At 44.1% G+C, this 16,627-nt stretch overlaps 1 protein-coding gene across 1 annotated transcript in view; it reads right to left on the bottom strand.

The window, feature by feature from the left end:
• LOC119316811 overlaps window positions 1-16,367 on the bottom strand; it is a 94,400-nt gene extending 78,033 nt beyond the window's left edge. Inside the window, exons 1-13 of the mRNA XM_037591201.1 lie at window positions 16,128-16,367; window positions 14,930-15,011; window positions 11,960-12,063; window positions 10,500-10,595; window positions 10,351-10,398; window positions 8,984-9,037; window positions 2,780-2,883; window positions 2,574-2,691; window positions 1,628-1,729; window positions 1,360-1,548; window positions 1,124-1,281; window positions 519-677; window positions 333-425 (exon numbers count right to left, since the gene is read on the bottom strand). Of these exons, the coding sequence (XP_037447098.1) occupies window positions 333-425; window positions 519-677; window positions 1,124-1,281; window positions 1,360-1,548; window positions 1,628-1,729; window positions 2,574-2,691; window positions 2,780-2,883; window positions 8,984-9,037; window positions 10,351-10,398; window positions 10,500-10,595; window positions 11,960-12,063; window positions 14,930-15,011; window positions 16,128-16,142 (1,322 nt within the window). The 5' untranslated portion in view covers window positions 16,143-16,367. The remainder of the gene's footprint in view (window positions 1-332; window positions 426-518; window positions 678-1,123; window positions 1,282-1,359; window positions 1,549-1,627; window positions 1,730-2,573; window positions 2,692-2,779; window positions 2,884-8,983; window positions 9,038-10,350; window positions 10,399-10,499; window positions 10,596-11,959; window positions 12,064-14,929; window positions 15,012-16,127) is intronic.
• Between the last annotated feature and the right edge of the window lie 260 nt (window positions 16,368-16,627).

Raw genomic sequence — 16,627 nt, 5'->3', positions numbered from 1 at the left:
TTAAAAGAAAGGGGAGCGACGGTTGGAGAGATGATGCAGAAGACCTGCAAACCATTACAGAAGAAAAAATACAAGATGCCATAAAAAAGATGTGTTTGTTAGTACTTGGTAGTGACTACTAGCTAGCGTGGTTTTTAAGGTGTTCATAAAGCCACACTTAAGCGGTAAGGCACACCCCTGGCACTTTTTCTGCCTCAAGCGCTTAAGCGCACTGGGGGTTGACCACCTTTAGACGGCTTACCACCTTAAAAACCTTGCTACCTAGCATCTCAAAATCAGAAGCAACGAATATTAATGGATTTGATTAACTAGTGTCAATTTGTTTTACGGACCATCCAAAAGGCCACCATCTTCTCTTTGAGGAGCCCTTCTTATGCAATGTTTCCTTAGATTTCACGGTTTCAACTTTAGCATGACCCAGCAACCTGAAAATACAAATAATATTATAACCAAGTGAACATCAATTCAAACTAAGGACAAACTAACATAGAACCTCAGTAGATACTGCACTAGCACACCTCCAAAGTATAATAACTTTTGAGTCTAGAATTTTCTCAATCTGCCGAATTTCATAAATATCAACACTAGGTGCTTGCTGCAGTAGGGTAGCATAAAGTTGAACATAACGACGACGAAGCTGGCACAGATATCTAGTTCTCTCCCATGAGAACCAATAGCTGGGAACAGAAGAGAAATAAACTTCAGAATGACAATTCAACTTTATAGAAAGCTTAAACAAAAATTGCATCAAAACATATTAACATCCGAGTTATTGTGCATAATAGATGTATTGCCTTGATGTCCATGACCAAAACATATGCATTTATCACATAATATGCGCATTGCATAAAGGAAGTGATCTATGTGTTGTGTTGAGTCATCTGTGTGTATCTCATTTGATACAGTCCACACAGCTAAGTACTTCATTGTGCAGAATAGAGGAATTGATCTTCTGTAATAATAAAATGCAAATCCATCTCAATTTGTGAAAAATCCAATCCATATCTCAAGAGTTTAGTGGCATAAGAGATATAGGCTCTGTTTTTTCACTTCTTCCTTTGCACATACAAAATCTCATGGTATCAGGGAAAATGTATGTAGAACTTATAAGAGTAACATATACCATAATTTCTTTTGTCGCAGACCAGCCAGCACAGCATAACGCCACCAAGCACGACAATCCTCTTTAACAGGCATAATAGGCCGTAAGTGAGAAACATCAACACGTGTCCTGAATCTTGAAAATGTTTCCAACAGTTTAATGCAATCATAATACTGGGCCTGGTACAGTAACAGATGATAAGTAACTTGCCAACACCATAGTTGAAACATATCAATGAAGCATAAATGAAGGGTTACCTCAGTAACTGTTAAAGAAACATCACTTAGGACAAGTGATGCTTTCTCTAGAGGATTGTTCAGGTCCCCTCTTTCCCGCTGTCCAAGTCGATTATATTTAAGGGTTCCATTTATAGGGGAAACCAAATATCTCCGATTCATCGCCCAAATAGAATTGCCAGGACGATCATCGATGCCATCTTGAAATACCTGTGAAGGATCATTAGGGAAAAGAAGAAACAAATAGGAACCGAGGAAAGGTTGTGCTCTAATATAAAAAAGGAACAACCTCGCTCCATTCACCAGGATTAAGATCCTCCCATTTCTTGGGGAGCTTCCAAGGATTGCTGTCAGAATCGTGGTAGATGGCTAACATATGCAGTTCGACTGACTAAAAGATGGACCAAATAGAGTGAAAATTAATGTCACAAGAATATAATTGTCTGAACTACTAAGACAATAATAAAATAAAAGCAACCAACCAAATAGGTAATAACTTTGTAGGATGTCACGTTATCTTATACTAGTGTCAAAAACGTTCTTATATTATGGGCCGGAGGGAGTATAAATCAACTGATTAAATCATTCCTAAATAGTTGCAACCTACTACCTATATTTCCTAGCCATGCAGCTATGCCACACAGCAAGTCTTGCATGTCAGTGATAAGTTACATCTTTTGCATTAATCTATCCATGCAACCATGCCACATCAGCAAGTCATGCATGTTAGTCATAAGTTTTTTTTTTGTTATCATGGACGGTATATGTGTTGGACGCTTGGAGCATACCTTCAGTCCAGAAGTATCTTTTTAAACACCATTTCGTTACATACTTCGTATGTTTTACTGTTTTTATTTAAATATAAATTGAGAACACTCCTGTGTTTGCTTTTTGCAGTAGTTTTAATTGTTTTTATCACACCAATTTATACATTTCTATTAACAAGTTCCTGCAGGAACGCGCAGCGTATCATCTAGTTGTGTGAAAAAGTATGTCAAAATAAGCGCACAGAAATGACAGCCACCTGTTAGCTGTAGAAGTACCACAGTGATGACACACTCGTAACAACAAAAAATTGTGCGCGAGCACCATAACAATGATAATGAATTAAAGCTCGTGAAGGACAATCCAGATCTAGTCTCAACAATCACCATACTATAGACCTTGCAACACAGTGTATAACGAGATTCCAAGATTTAAAGAAGATAAACTCTCCGATGTAAATTTGTTCTAACCTTCCGCAGCTTATCTAATGCTACACCTGCATCAAACGTCTCATTACCATCCTCATCAACTGTAACAGCTGCAAGTTTCGATAAAGTGAAACCAGAAGCAAATGGATGCCCAGCATTGCTGAAGGAAGAAACACATAAACTATTAATAAAAAAAGAATACATCCAGAACAACAAAAACTAAAATAATTGTCACTGATTTAGCAAACCTGACAGAATCTTCATATCTGATGTGTACGTTGCTGATGGTGACTTTAAGATTTCCAATTATTGTAGATATTAAATTGTATAGCCATGAATTTCCACCTGGTATCTGCAGCATGCAAGGACAACTATCAAAAATCAAGCAACAAAGATATACGGAATCTGTACAAAACAATAGGACAGATAAATGTCAGTAATCGCATTTCATGTTCAAGAGAAAAATGTAACAAACAAATCGGCAACACTTCTATTCTCTAAAATGGCGTCCTTTCATGATCTAAATGTTATTAGGTGGTCGTGCAGTCGCCTGCCGGCAAGTCATTGACAGACTTAGCACATAGTCCATTGAGATAAGATGCTCCGACCGATGCAACACCTCCAGAGAAAGAACTATTATATAAAGTCCTCATACCGATCATACACTCTGATGCAACGTTCCAACTGTGAGAAGGAAAAAAAACATCCATCCTCGACATCTAAAACTGGGGTGACAATATGCTTCAAGATGTTACACTAATATGATTTATTGCAAATTGTTGTAACCGTTCGCTATTAGAGAACATCTCTTGTGTAACATTGTTGAACAGGTATGGGCCCTAGCCCATCAAGATCTGTCTCTTGGGCCCAAGCCCATGAGAGGTGCTGACCTAGAAGAGGAGCCCCTCTTCCCTTCTCCCGTGTGAGCCGCTACATCTGAGACACACACTCACGCAGGAAACAAGACAGGAAGCGAGGCTGCTGTCTGTAGGTACCCATCTCCCGATTCAACATGGTATCGAGCCAGGCGACGACGGTGACGGCGTAGTCCCTCGCCGGAGAGGCGGCGGTGGGGCCCAGCAGGGTCAGGCGAGAAAGGAGGCTGCGTGCGTGCGCGAGGCGGCGGGTCTGCTGTGGTGCGTGCGGCGGCGGCGCGGCTGGGCTCGAGGAGCTGCGACGCGGCCGGGAAGGTGCTGCTTCCTCTTGTCCTGCTTCGCGTCCCTGGGGTGGCTAGCTGCAAAGGGGGCGGCCGAGGAGGGCTGCTGCGGGCTGTGCAGGCGGCTGCGGCAAGAAGAGGAGGAGGAAGAAGGCAGCGGCGGATTTGGGCTGTGTGCGAGTCAGGCTGCGGCGGGGAGCTGCTGCTGTTGGTGCTGCTGAACAGAAGAGGAACTGCAGCTGCTGCTGCTGCCTTGTGTTGTTCCTGGAAGCTTGCTGAGCTGCTGGTGCTTGTGCGGCTGGTTCTTGGTGCTGCGGCAGAGGAAGAAAGAAGTGCAGCCTGCTGGACTGCTCGTTCTGGAACAGGAAGAGGCTGGGCTGGACCGCTTGTGTGCTTTACAGAGATTTTTTTTTTCTCTGTGGACTTGCTGTTGTGAGCTTGGTGTTGTGGTGGTGGTGGTGGTGCTGCTTGGGAAAGAAGACTCTCTGAGGCTGAGTTTTGCTGTTGCTGCTTATCCTGTCAAACGATGGCTGAACCAACTGGTCTTGCCGAGGCTTTGGAGAAGCTCGCTAAGATCCTCGCGGAGTCCAACTCTGGGGCCATCGTTCCTCGACAGGAAGTGGCTCAAAAGCTTGAAATGTCGCTCCTGGACATGAAGCTAGAGGGGGCAACAAATTATTTGAGCTGGTCCAGGAGGGCTTTGTGGGCTGTGGAGCAGAAGGAGCTTGATGGATATTTGTTGGGCACCGTTGTAGAACCAGGGGACAAGCGTAGTGCAGAGGGCAAGAGGTGGAAGGTCATCCACTCTGTACTTATGGTGTGGTTGTTGAACTCTGTGATGCCCTCCATTGGACGCTCTGTGGAGGGGCTATCCTCACCTGCTGAGATATGGAAGATTCTGTCCACTCAATACTCTGGCAAGGGCAATGTCATGCTCATTGCTCAGATTGAGGACAAGATTAGGTTGCTGCGCCAAGATGATGGCATGTCAGTGATGACATACGTGGCAGAACTGCAGGCTCTGTGGGCTGACCAGGATAACTGTGATCCCCTGGAACTCTATGACGCGGCTTCAATCGAGTCAGGGCATAAGTGGATGGCACGCAGGCGTGTGCTGAAATTTTTGGCTGGCCTCAAAGGTTGCTTTGATGGCAGGAAGGCTTCCTTGTTGCACCAACCTAGTCTGCCTACCATTCCCGAGGCTATTGCAGCGATGACTCAAGAGGAGGTGTGCCTATCCCTTGAGCATGCAGACGTGAAGGTTGTGCCAGCTTCGACATTTGCAGTCACTGAGCGCATGGAGTGGGGAGATCCCACCAAATGTCATATCTGTGGGGAGGTAGGTCACTGGAAGAGAGAATGTCCAACTCATGGCAGAGGCAGGGGATATAACAGAGGGGGAACAGGCAGAGGTAGAAGTGCTAGAGGCAGAGGTGGATACTCAGAGACCTCATGGGGCCAGGCTTCTAGAGGCAGAGGTGGCTACTCAGGACACTCAGGGGGTCAGAGGGCTCACATGGCCGTTGCAGGAGACACTGGGACGTCCAAAGGCAAAGATGTAGATGATGTTGTCTATGGAGACTTTGCTCACTGGGCCTCCACTGATGAAGGTAATCCGGAAAGAGCATCTCTTGCTACTAATGAGAGTGCTCCAGAGTGGGTTCTTGACTCTGGAGCATCTAAGCATGTTGCTAGTAACTCCTGTGTGTTCGAGTCTTACACTAAGCATCCTCCCTCTCACACGGGCACTATACAAACGGCTGATGGCACAAAACAACCAGTCATAGGGGTTGGTACAGTCAAGTGTACTCCGACCATTAACCTATCGTCAGTTTTACATGTGCCAGCCTTTCCTGTCAATTTGGTCTCTTTCAGTGCACTCATTGATCAAATGGACTGTCGTGTGATCCTTGACAAGTTTGGTTGCTTGATTCAGGTGCGACAGACGAGCCAGACGGTTGGGACTGGCACCAGGCGTAGGGGGCTCTGGTACATGGACCAGGAGGTGCAGCCGGACTTGGTGTGTGCTGCGACCATAGAGGATAAGGAGAAGCAGGCGATGATCCATCACTGTAGGATGGGGCATGTATCTTTTGATAAGATGAGTAGAATATTTCCGGATGTTATGTGTGGAATAGGCAAAGGCAAGCTGACATGTGATGCTTGTGAATATGCAAAACACACACTGGCCTCATATGTGAGTAAGGGGCTCAGGAGCATATCTCCTTTATGCTTATTCATTCGGATGTATGGACTAGCCCAGTGGTGTCAATGAATGGGAAGAAGTATTTTGCTACCTTTATTGACTGCTATTCTCGCATGACTTGGATTTACTTGATGCGTCACAAGGATGAGGTGTTTAGCTGTTTTCAGAACTTCCATGCTCTTGTAAAGAACCAGTTTCAGGTACAGGTCAAGGTGCTCAGGACGGACAATGGAACGGAGTATGTGAACAACATTTTTGGGGCTTTCATGGCTGACCATGGGATTCTTCATCAAACTTCATGTCCGGACACCCCCCCTCAGAATGGAGTGGCCGAACGAAAGAATCGTCATGTTCTTGAGGTTGCTCGGTCGTTGATGTTTACCATGAATGTGCCTAAGTTCTTGTCGGATGATGCAGTTATGACAGCCACATACTTGATCAACCGGACACCTTCCAGGATACTTGGCATGAAATCTCCGTCTGAGTTGATCGTTGGAGATAATAAGTTTGTTGTTCCGCCAAAGTTGTTTGGCAGTACCTGCTTTGTTCGTGATCACCGACCATCTGTTGGCAAGCTTGATCCTCGGGCAGTGAAGTGTGTTTTTTTTTGGATACTCGTCTAGTCAGCAGGGGTATAAATGTTGGTGTCCCTCTGAAAAACGCAGGTTTGTAAGTATGGACGTTACGTTCAGGGAGTCTGAGCCATTCTATGGTGAGCCGACTGATCTCAATCTGCTGTCTGCAGAGCTTGACCACCTACACCCTGTGCATGATGGTCAAGAGGGGGAGAAGGATGTGTCTCATACTCACGGGGATTCTGTGGACATTAACGCTGATAATGATGTGCACGCTCAAGTTCAACCAATAGTGGGTACAATTCCGGTTAGTACCATCACTGATGATGATGTGCAGGCTCATGTCGAGCCAACTGTCGATACACTTAAGATTGGTGCTCTCCAGGTTCCTGTTCGGGATCGATGGCAGACGAATACCCTGGTGTACTCTCAACGGCAACCACAAGTGCAGGGGGAGCAGCAAGGCAGGGAGGCAAGAGTGCAGGGGGAGCAGCAAGGCAGTGAGGCAAGAGTGCAGGGGGAGCAGCAAGGCAGTGAGGCAAGCTCATCTGACACAGTGGAGCTGCCCATTGCGTTGCGAAAACCTACACGTGAAGCGGCAAGGAAGGGTGAGGTAGCAAGGAAGGCTCTGCCAAAGGATGATGCTTGTGATGACCTTGATATTGGCAATTTTGTGTCTTACAAGGCTTTGTCACCTTCATATAAGGCGTTTGTTGCCTCTCTGCAAACTGTGTCTATCCCTAAGGATTGGAAGGCTGCAAAGCAAGATCCGAAGTGGCGTGAATCGATGATAGAGGAGTTAGAAGCATTGAAAAAAAACAAGACATGGGTGCTAACCACATTGCCGGCAGGAAAGAAAGCAGTGAGTTGCAAGTGGATTTTTACTGTGAAGCAGAATCCTGAGGGCAAGGTGGAACGGTATAAGGCTAGATTGGTCGCCAGAGGATATAGTCAAACTTATGGAATTGACTATGATGAGACATTTGCTCCAGTTGCAAAGATGAACACGGTAAAGGTATTGGTCTCGTGTGCTGCAAACTTTGGGTGGAAATTGCACCAGTTACATGTCAAGAATGCCTTCTTACATGGTGACTTGAAAGAAGAGGTATACATGGAGATACCGCCTGGTTTTGGCACAGAACAGACTACGGGGAAGGTATGCAGGCTGAAGAAATCCTTGTATGGTCTGAAGCAATCGCCGAGGGCATGGTTTGATAGGTTCAGACGAGCTGTTTGGAATATGGGGTATGGCCAATGTAATGGTGATCACACGGTGTTTTATAGACACATTGATAAGAAGATCACCATTGTTGCAGTGTATGTTGATGATATCATCATCACCGGAGATGATGAGGAGGAAATAAAGAGAGTGAAGGGGTGTCTGAGCAAGGAGTTTGAGGTAAAAGACTTGGGAAATCTAAAGTACTTCCTTGGCATAGAAGTGGCTCGGACAGAGAAGGGAATATCTTTGTGCCAACGAAAATACACCTTGGATCTTTTGAGTGACATGGGCATGATGGGATGTCGTGCAGCCCCTACTCCGATTGAACAAAATCATCAAATAACAGCACAATCAGGTGAGCTAGTGAATAAGGAAGATTATCAGAAGCTGGTTGGAAGGTTATTGTACTTGTGTCATACCAGGCCTGACATTACGTATGCCGTGGGGGTGGTGAGCAGATACATGCATGAACCAAGGAGTGGGCATCTTAATATTGTTTACAGAATCCTGAGATACTTGAAGGGGACTCCGGGTAAAGGGTTGTGGTTTGCGAAGAGTGGACATCTTGAGGTGGATGGCTATAGTGACTCTGATTGGGCTAGCTGTCAAGATGATAGACGATCAACTTCAGGCTACTGTGTGTTTGTGGGAGGAAATTTGGTGTCATGGAGAAGCAAGAAACAGACTGTTGTGTCTAGATCAACAGCAGAAGCTGAATATAGAGCATTATCTCAAGGGTTGTGTGATATGCTCTGGGTGAAGCACCTACTATGCGAGTTGAAACTTTTGAGGAAGGGACCCCTAAGAGTGTGGTGTGACAATCAGTCAGCTATAGCCATTGCTAATAACCCAGTTCAACATGATAGGACGAAGCATGTGGAAATTGATCGCTTCTTCATTAAAGAGAAACTAGATGCTGGGATCATCAGCCTTACTCATGTCAGCTCTGGGCAGCAGTTTGCAGATTGCTTGACAAAGGGACTGGGAACAAAGGACTGTAACTTGGCGTGTGACAAGATGGGGATGATAGATATCTACCACCCATCTTGAGGGGGGGTGTTGAACCGGTATGGGCCCTAGCCCATCAAGATCTGTCTCTTGGGCCCAAGCCCATGAGAGGTGCTGACCTAGAAGAGGAGCCCCTCTTCCCTTCTCCCGTGTGAGCCGCTACATCTGAGACACACACTCACGCAGGAAACAAGACAGGAAGCGAGGCTGCTGTCTGTAGGTACCCATCTCCCGATTCAATAAACATAAAAGTAACAGACATGTTAAAAGCACAAGAGATCTTACAGGTCCTCCTTTTGAGCTCCTACTTGTCGCTTCAAGAGTTGCTGTCTCTGCAGCCTGCTGATAAATCCATTAGAATTTGAATTGCTCGCATGAAGCTTATTATGCTCTAATCTTTAGGAATGCAAGAAACCAGCAGAAAAATTGTCCAAAAAATGCGTGAATGCAAGAAACCAGCAGAGAAAATGAAAGAAAAACATCAATAAGTTCACATAATGTATGTTGCTTCAAAACCAATTTTTTCGATCCGGAACAGTTCCCATTATCTCATCACTGGGTAAGTAGCATAGTTGATAGTTGGCTCATGGTTGTCAGCTCGCGGACCTCGATTCACCATAACCTGGGATTAGTTTCAATAGGCCACAACTTAAAGGATTATGGTGTGCTTTCAAGGGGATTGGCGGGGGACCAAGTTTCCTTAGGCCCTGTACAACGGCAGGTGCTTAGACAGCTGCCTGAGAAAAAAACCTGGTTTTTTTCCTTGAGACTGGATTACACGGGTGCTTAGAAAGGAGGCGGAAGCAAACTTTTGCTTCGGTGCCAGCCCGGTGCTTGCATAATAACTGCTCCCTTCAAATCAGTGCATCCATCGGCGGAGGGAAAAGAAGAGCACAGCTAGCACCCCACACCAAGCACTCTACGTTGTGGAGCAACAAAATTACCGAGAAGCAGCACAACTAGCACCGGCGGACTGGCATCTGCATTGTACAAGGCCTTAGAAGCTTGGGTGCATCCATGCTCAAAAAAAGGTGATCCGACAAACATATAGCAACTCCCAAAAACAAAACACAACTAAAAGCAAGTATTGCAACATCCACAACCACACAGATACACTATATCCGTGCAATTTGTTTCCTCCATCCATGTTGATTACATGAGATTGCATTTATTAACATATTCTTGTTTGTCTAAAACTATGATCTCCAAATATTGACCCTATAATTCTGGTCTCAATAATATGTACTTCACAGCTAATTCTGGTTCTCCTGTTCTACAACTACGGACGGGTGCTCGTTATGGCATTTTTTCCTCGGGAGCATTACGGTCTTATTGAATGGAATAAAATCGAAAGTAACATACACATGGAACTGAAGATGGCAAAGACATACCCTACAACTTAATAAAGACATAAATTAGAAACTAGGAGCGTATCACCATGACCAAATCCTACAGATAGGCAACCTAAATCAGATGAGAGGCCTGGTAGCACACATTCTTACTTAGGCAAAAAATTCAAATCTTAACTAAGAGAAACTGGAGCATGTCTTGAACTGCCTTGTTAACTTTATATGAGTACAGGTGTATAATTGACAGATAATTGTCTTGAGTGTCGGGAGAAGAGAACTAGCAAGTTGAAAAATGAAACAAACCTCAATCTGCTGAAGCTTGGCTTCAAAAAGCTTTTCTCTGTCTTCTTCCTAATGAAAGAAAGAGAACCACCACAAATATATACTCAGATAAAGGAACAATGAGAAAATGACATGCATAAAAAGGTTGCAGCCAATATAATTTAAAATACCTTCAGAGTTTGCCCATCAGGAGCAGGATGAGCAAGAATGAATAGACGATCAATAAGAACAATAACTGGTTCTTTACCCAAGCTTTTCCATGGAACCTATCAGAAATCACATTTTGCATGAACAACTGAGACATATGACAGGAGATGCTCCATAGTTGGGCAACAAGAGCTATGATTGAAGATCAGACGATACACACAACACATGGAACACAAACACCCTAGCACAGCGGTTTGCACAACTGATAAGTTGAAAGCCTGTAGCAACCACTCAGCCACTGCACCTTCATGCCAAAGAAATATACTCCCTCTGTCCCGTTTTTCTTGTTGCGGAGGAAGAACTACGGTAGTACAAATCAGGTATACAAATGGCAATAACAAAAACAGAACAGAGGGAGTACTTATTTTATTAAGATTCATGCACCAACCAGTAGAACCAAAAGTCCAACTAATGGAGAAGGTTGGACAATCTGCATATAATTCAACACTCCATCTCACATGTGGCTAGATAAGGCCTAAACATGGACAAAAAGAGGGCAAGCAATTTCTTTATATTATTTGCGAAAGCCAAGACTTGAACCCAAGACCTCTTGGCTCTGATACATATTTAGTTTCATGCACCAGCAGTAGAACCAAAAGTCTAAACTAATGGAGAAGGTTGAGCAATCCACATATACTTCATCAAGTTCTTGGACACATTTCAACTATGCACTCCCTCCGCCCAGGTGCATAGGGTGCCCTACGAAAATCAAATATTCCAGATATATTAGTCGCCTTTTGTTTGTTAGCACTAATTGCTCACATGCATTCCTCACCACACGAAGCGTTTTCAGTTTCCCTCTCCCCCCTTTCCACGTACAAGACAATCATCTGCCTCTAGCATTTAATTCTTGTTGCATGCATGCATAGAGGATTGGAAGAATAGGGAGAAACGGGTGGTGAGCCAGTACATAGGTGTCCAACCATCACAGCAATTAATATGAGATTAACTATAGGGAGAGAATCGCGTGATGATTGGCTTTCTTCATGGTTTGAGAATTTCACGGCGTCCAATCTACACGCACCTAGATTGCGCTGCCCTTCCTTAGGCGCCCTATGCACCTGGACGGAGTACAAAAAGTTGCTGACTGTAGAACTAGTCAAACACTAAGCAACTAGCTAGGTGTGATGCATTCGAGAGAATGAGCAGGGAGATTGCTATAATACATTCTGACCTTAGACAGACACGGAAGATAATTTTACATTTCATAAACATATTTTTTGCGGGGAGTAAAAACGGTTTTGTTGAAGAGCCAAGTTATCCAATATATATAAGGTGCTAAAATATATGATACGCTCGAGTAACAATACTGTGACACAATAGCTTAAGAAAACATTAGATGTGTAATGTAATGTACGAATGTGCTACAACATTCTACCCAAAAATAATCAAGTTCATAAACAAAAAGGAACAAGAGACATACCTTCAATGTTATGGTGCCAACAAACCCAGCTTTCACTGTTACTGGAAGCTGAAGAGAATTGAGTGCTTCAGCCTTCAGTTTCAAGTCTTTAAGGACGACATCGCCTATTCAAAGAGAAATCCAAGCAGAGTAAATACAGCAATGCATAGAGCAGTAGTGCAACGGCACAGTTATGTGCTGAAATTTCCAACACAAATGATAGCATAATGAACTACAAGATAACTTATATGTCATGTGTCCATAGTAGAAAGCTACAGGAAACTGTGCATTTCTGAAGCAGGATACCATGCACCGTGGATCATGTACACCACAAATATTGTCATTAAATGGTGATTGCACCCCCTACAGATTCTGATGTGCCAAACTGTTGCAGCTTGATCACATTGTGTCAGCATAAACTGCATGCAACACCTCTCAAAGGCCAGCTACACTAGACTGAAAAGCAAAGGGCTCACACGGGTGCTGCTTTGCAACACCTACGAGCTACCAATGGTTGGTCGCAGATGCCAAAAGCAAAGCTTTGGAAGGCATATCTCTACTTCTTAAAAAGAATGTAAGGTTCCCATTTCACCTTTCTTCCCACCACCTCCTCGTCCAACCTTCCCCATATGATAATCAATCACCTTAATTTACTTACCTTCTGAACCAATTCCACTTTAATTTACTTATCAAACTTCTCATCAAAACATAAGGTAAATCACGGACAGGATTTGATAAACATTTATTTACGCAATCACATTAATATAGGCAGGTAATCGCAAGTTAAGGTACTAGAATATGTATATCCCATTGCAACACACGGGCATTGTCCTATTATTTCTCTACTACTTAAAGAGAATGTAAGGTTCCCGTTTCACCTTTATTCCCACCACTTCTTCATCCAACCTTGCCCATATGACAATCAATCACCTTAATGTACTTACCTTCTGAACCAATTCCACTTTAATTTAGTTACCAAACTTCTCACCAGAACATGAGGTAAATCACGGGTAGGATTTGATAAACAGTTATTTACACAATCACATTAATATGGGCAGGTAAATCACAAGCTAACGTACTATAATATTTATATCCCTTTGCAACACATGGGCATTGTTTTATTATTAAATTAAAAAAAGAATAGTGTTCCTTTTCCTGCCAGGCGGGGTGCTTCGTCCAACATTCCATATTTTTTCTGATGATCATTCCTTGAAAACCGCTTTAATTGTCTCATCTTTTATTGACTTACCAAATAAACTATATTTTCTTTGGCAAGTCAATAAGTGATTAAAAAACATGACAGAATTTGATAAATATTGATTTACACAATCATATAATACAGAATTATGGGCTAATGGACTAGAATATTTATTCCCCGTAGCAACGCACTGGCAAATACCTAGTTCACAGAAAGTTGTGTTTGTGGGGTGTTCTTTGAACAGAGTAGGGAAGCATCAGCCTCTTGACTTTATCAACTGTTTTGTTCAATTAGACTTAGGCTGTAATTTTGGCATTGCAATGGCTTCCCAAAAACACTTGCACATGCTATTTTAGTATTTTTCATGCTAAATGATTGTCAGCTTTCCACTTGGGAGATGTAAGAGATATACTTTACAAGAAGTCGGCTTTCTCTATGATTACTGAGCCCTAGCACTGCAATAACAAACTACTCCTTAGGATGATGTGCTAGGATATCACATACAACTGGCATTACAAGAATAGGTGTTATTTTAAGCATTAGCACAACTGCAACGGTTATAAGTACAATGTAAGAATCATAGTTGCAAGATCTGCTGTTCATTCAGTTCGCGATTCACCACTTGTGAATCAAGTTTGATGGGGGGTATACATTTCTGGTTCGTTAATCTGATGACTGATTCAATGAATCTGATTCGCAAACTCCGAGTAGCAATCATTGTTCCCAATGTGTAAATCTATGTTTGTGTATTTAGTTGATTAAATTTTCCATCATTTCTGTTGCTAATTGCCAAAGGGGACCCTTGGAGCAGCGGTCAAGCTGTTGCCTTGTGACCATGAGGTCACGGGTACGAGTCCGGGAAGGCTGCATACAGAAGACCCCAAAGTGGTCGGACCCTTCCTCAGACCCTGGGAAGCGGGAGCTACGTGCACCGGGCTGCCCTTTTTTCTGCTGCTAATTGCCCCAATGCAAAGAAGGTTTACTTTTTATGGACTGGACAGGTAAAATGCAAAGCACATGACCCATCATGTTCTGCAGATTGATTACAGGAACAAATTCCAAAATGATTAGGAAGGAAATAGCCACTGAAACATCACAAATTCCAAACTGATGCTCAAAAGTCCAAATGTGTGCCTCACACATCCACGAAAGCTTAATGCTGCCTCCAAAACCCATTGCTCACAGCTTCCCAGGAGGCCATCTTTTCCATGAGCTGCTCATCTTTCTCTCATATTCCTCAAAGAGCTACTCGTATTGCTCCAACATCTCCCCAGATCCACCATGGCAGAGCTCTCCGAACATGTATCCACTTGTGCACCTGGTGTAGGATAGCCCACGGGCACACAGAGGGGAGGAGACTGTCCTCCAAGCATGCAGCCAGGTCGCACCAGCTGACCCTGTAAGGTTCCCATCGTGACATGGCAGGCGTTGGACGCCAGTGTCAAGCTACTGTTAGCTTTCCCTCACGATAGGCCCTCATCATAGGTACAACCGTAGAACTCTGTTAGACGTCACTTCTCTCCCAATTTGTGTGTAGACTGGCCAGTGGCTGTGCTCTGATCAGGTTTGTTTGAGTTCGTAATTCGGCGAACAAACTGAGCGAATTCAAGCCCCAATCTAGCTCAAACAATCTAGATCTGAATACGAAGCCACTACCAGAGAATTCGGTAAGTAAGGTAAAACTAACATCATACGTAAGATTCTAAGAAATAGTCAAAAGACATCAGAACTGCAGTTCATTCAAGCAAGTGATGATGGTAAAGACAACAAAAAAGATGGTCAGAAAAATATACCTTTCCACACACTTATTCTAAGCGCTTCAACAGAAAGTCCTTCAACATATTCACCCAAATATTTGCGAAGCAAAAACAGCACCTGCAATTAAAAATATATAATTCCTTCATGCCTCAGAATTTTAAGTACTAATATAAGGATGAAACTCAGTGAATAAGAAAATAGTAATGGTTTAGAAATTCAGGATTGATATGGTTGTGCTAATCTGCTACTTTGCATATTTGTCATACGTCAAAAGGGCAGATAAAAACTTGGAATGTTACAAAATTATGCAAGGACTTAATAAGATTGTATTCATCAATATATCTCATTAATTACGACATATGCCAGGTGGGCTTCAAATAGCTGTGGACTATTTCCAGAATCAGCAGGACGTCCTGACACTCATCAATGTGACAGGTTAAAATTGCTGGTATGTTATTTTTCTCTCCCTTATTGAATATTATCCATTGTCTGTAACCATTTAGCCTGGTTCGCAGAACTGATGATCATGACAAGAACTGGTTGTAGCACCGCATAACTTTCTTACTGGCACTGCTAATGTTTATTAGTTTACTACTATATATCATAGTGTTGCAGAAGTCAAGACACTGAGCAACCTTGGAGAATGAATGGTTGCAGACTTAGAATATGATTGCCCAGAACATAGCTTTGACCACAAAAGTACTGGTGCTCAAGTGACACTCGTGACTATACTTATTACAGACAGGCTAAGCATATGTAACACCCTGTTGTACGATCAATCCATAACTATAAACTCTTCATCCATAACTTGAGATACAATGCGCCAGGCAAACTGACAATCCGATCGATTTGTTCAACATAAGTGCAATGCATCTCCACCATGGGAACTTAAGCAGACAAAAACTACGAAATATTTTTTGGAAAAATATGGCCCCCCTGCCCCGTCACCGCAAACTCTGTCCCGATCACCAAGGACACAACGTGCAACCCATCAAGACCAACCCGAAATCCCCATAGTTCCGCACCAACTGCGCAGCGTCCGACTACTCGAAACCTGCAGCGCGATCGCACATGACCACCGCTGCAGTGGGAATCCACACACACACACACACGCACGCACGCACACGCACGCACCCAATTGCCGCTCGATCATGCATGGTGCGTAACCTCGTCCTAATCGAAGACGGAAGAGAAACGAGGGAAGCGGGACAGGGAGAGAGATCGAGATCATACGTGGCCCTCGAACATCGCCGAAGTCGAGGGGCGGCCGACGACCGGGTCCGGGGCGCGAGGTGGGGTGGGGGCACTAAGGCGACAGCACGCGCGCGAACCCGTTGCCTCCGCACGCCCGGCGGGGAAAATCTCATGGACGGGACCGAAGGGGCTAGGGTTCCGGGAAAGCCAGAGGAGGCGCGCCGTGGCGAGGAGGACGACGATGCGAGGAGGTGACGCGGGGCGGAGAAAATGGTGGGAGTGGTGGGGGTGGAAGTGGGGACGAGATGGGGTCAGAACGGGGCGCTGGCCTGTGGGGTCCTTTTGGCTGGGTTCAAAGCCGAAAACGGGTCCGTCCCGAGCTCTGTTTTGTAACCTATAAAAGCATCTCCGCGCCTCCAATATGCCTTCCAGATGTTTGACCTTTTTGTGTATGGTCTCGAGAAATTTCGAGATTTAACTCTTTTACTACCGCTAGAGGACCTGGCGGTAGCGTTCTACATGCTACCATCGCCCTTCCT

The sequence above is a fragment of the Triticum dicoccoides genome, chromosome 6A (assembly GCF_002162155.2).
Source record: "Triticum dicoccoides isolate Atlit2015 ecotype Zavitan chromosome 6A, WEW_v2.0, whole genome shotgun sequence".
NCBI lineage: Eukaryota > Viridiplantae > Streptophyta > Magnoliopsida > Poales > Poaceae > Triticum > Triticum dicoccoides.
This window is presented reverse-complemented; position numbering and strand designations above follow the sequence as displayed.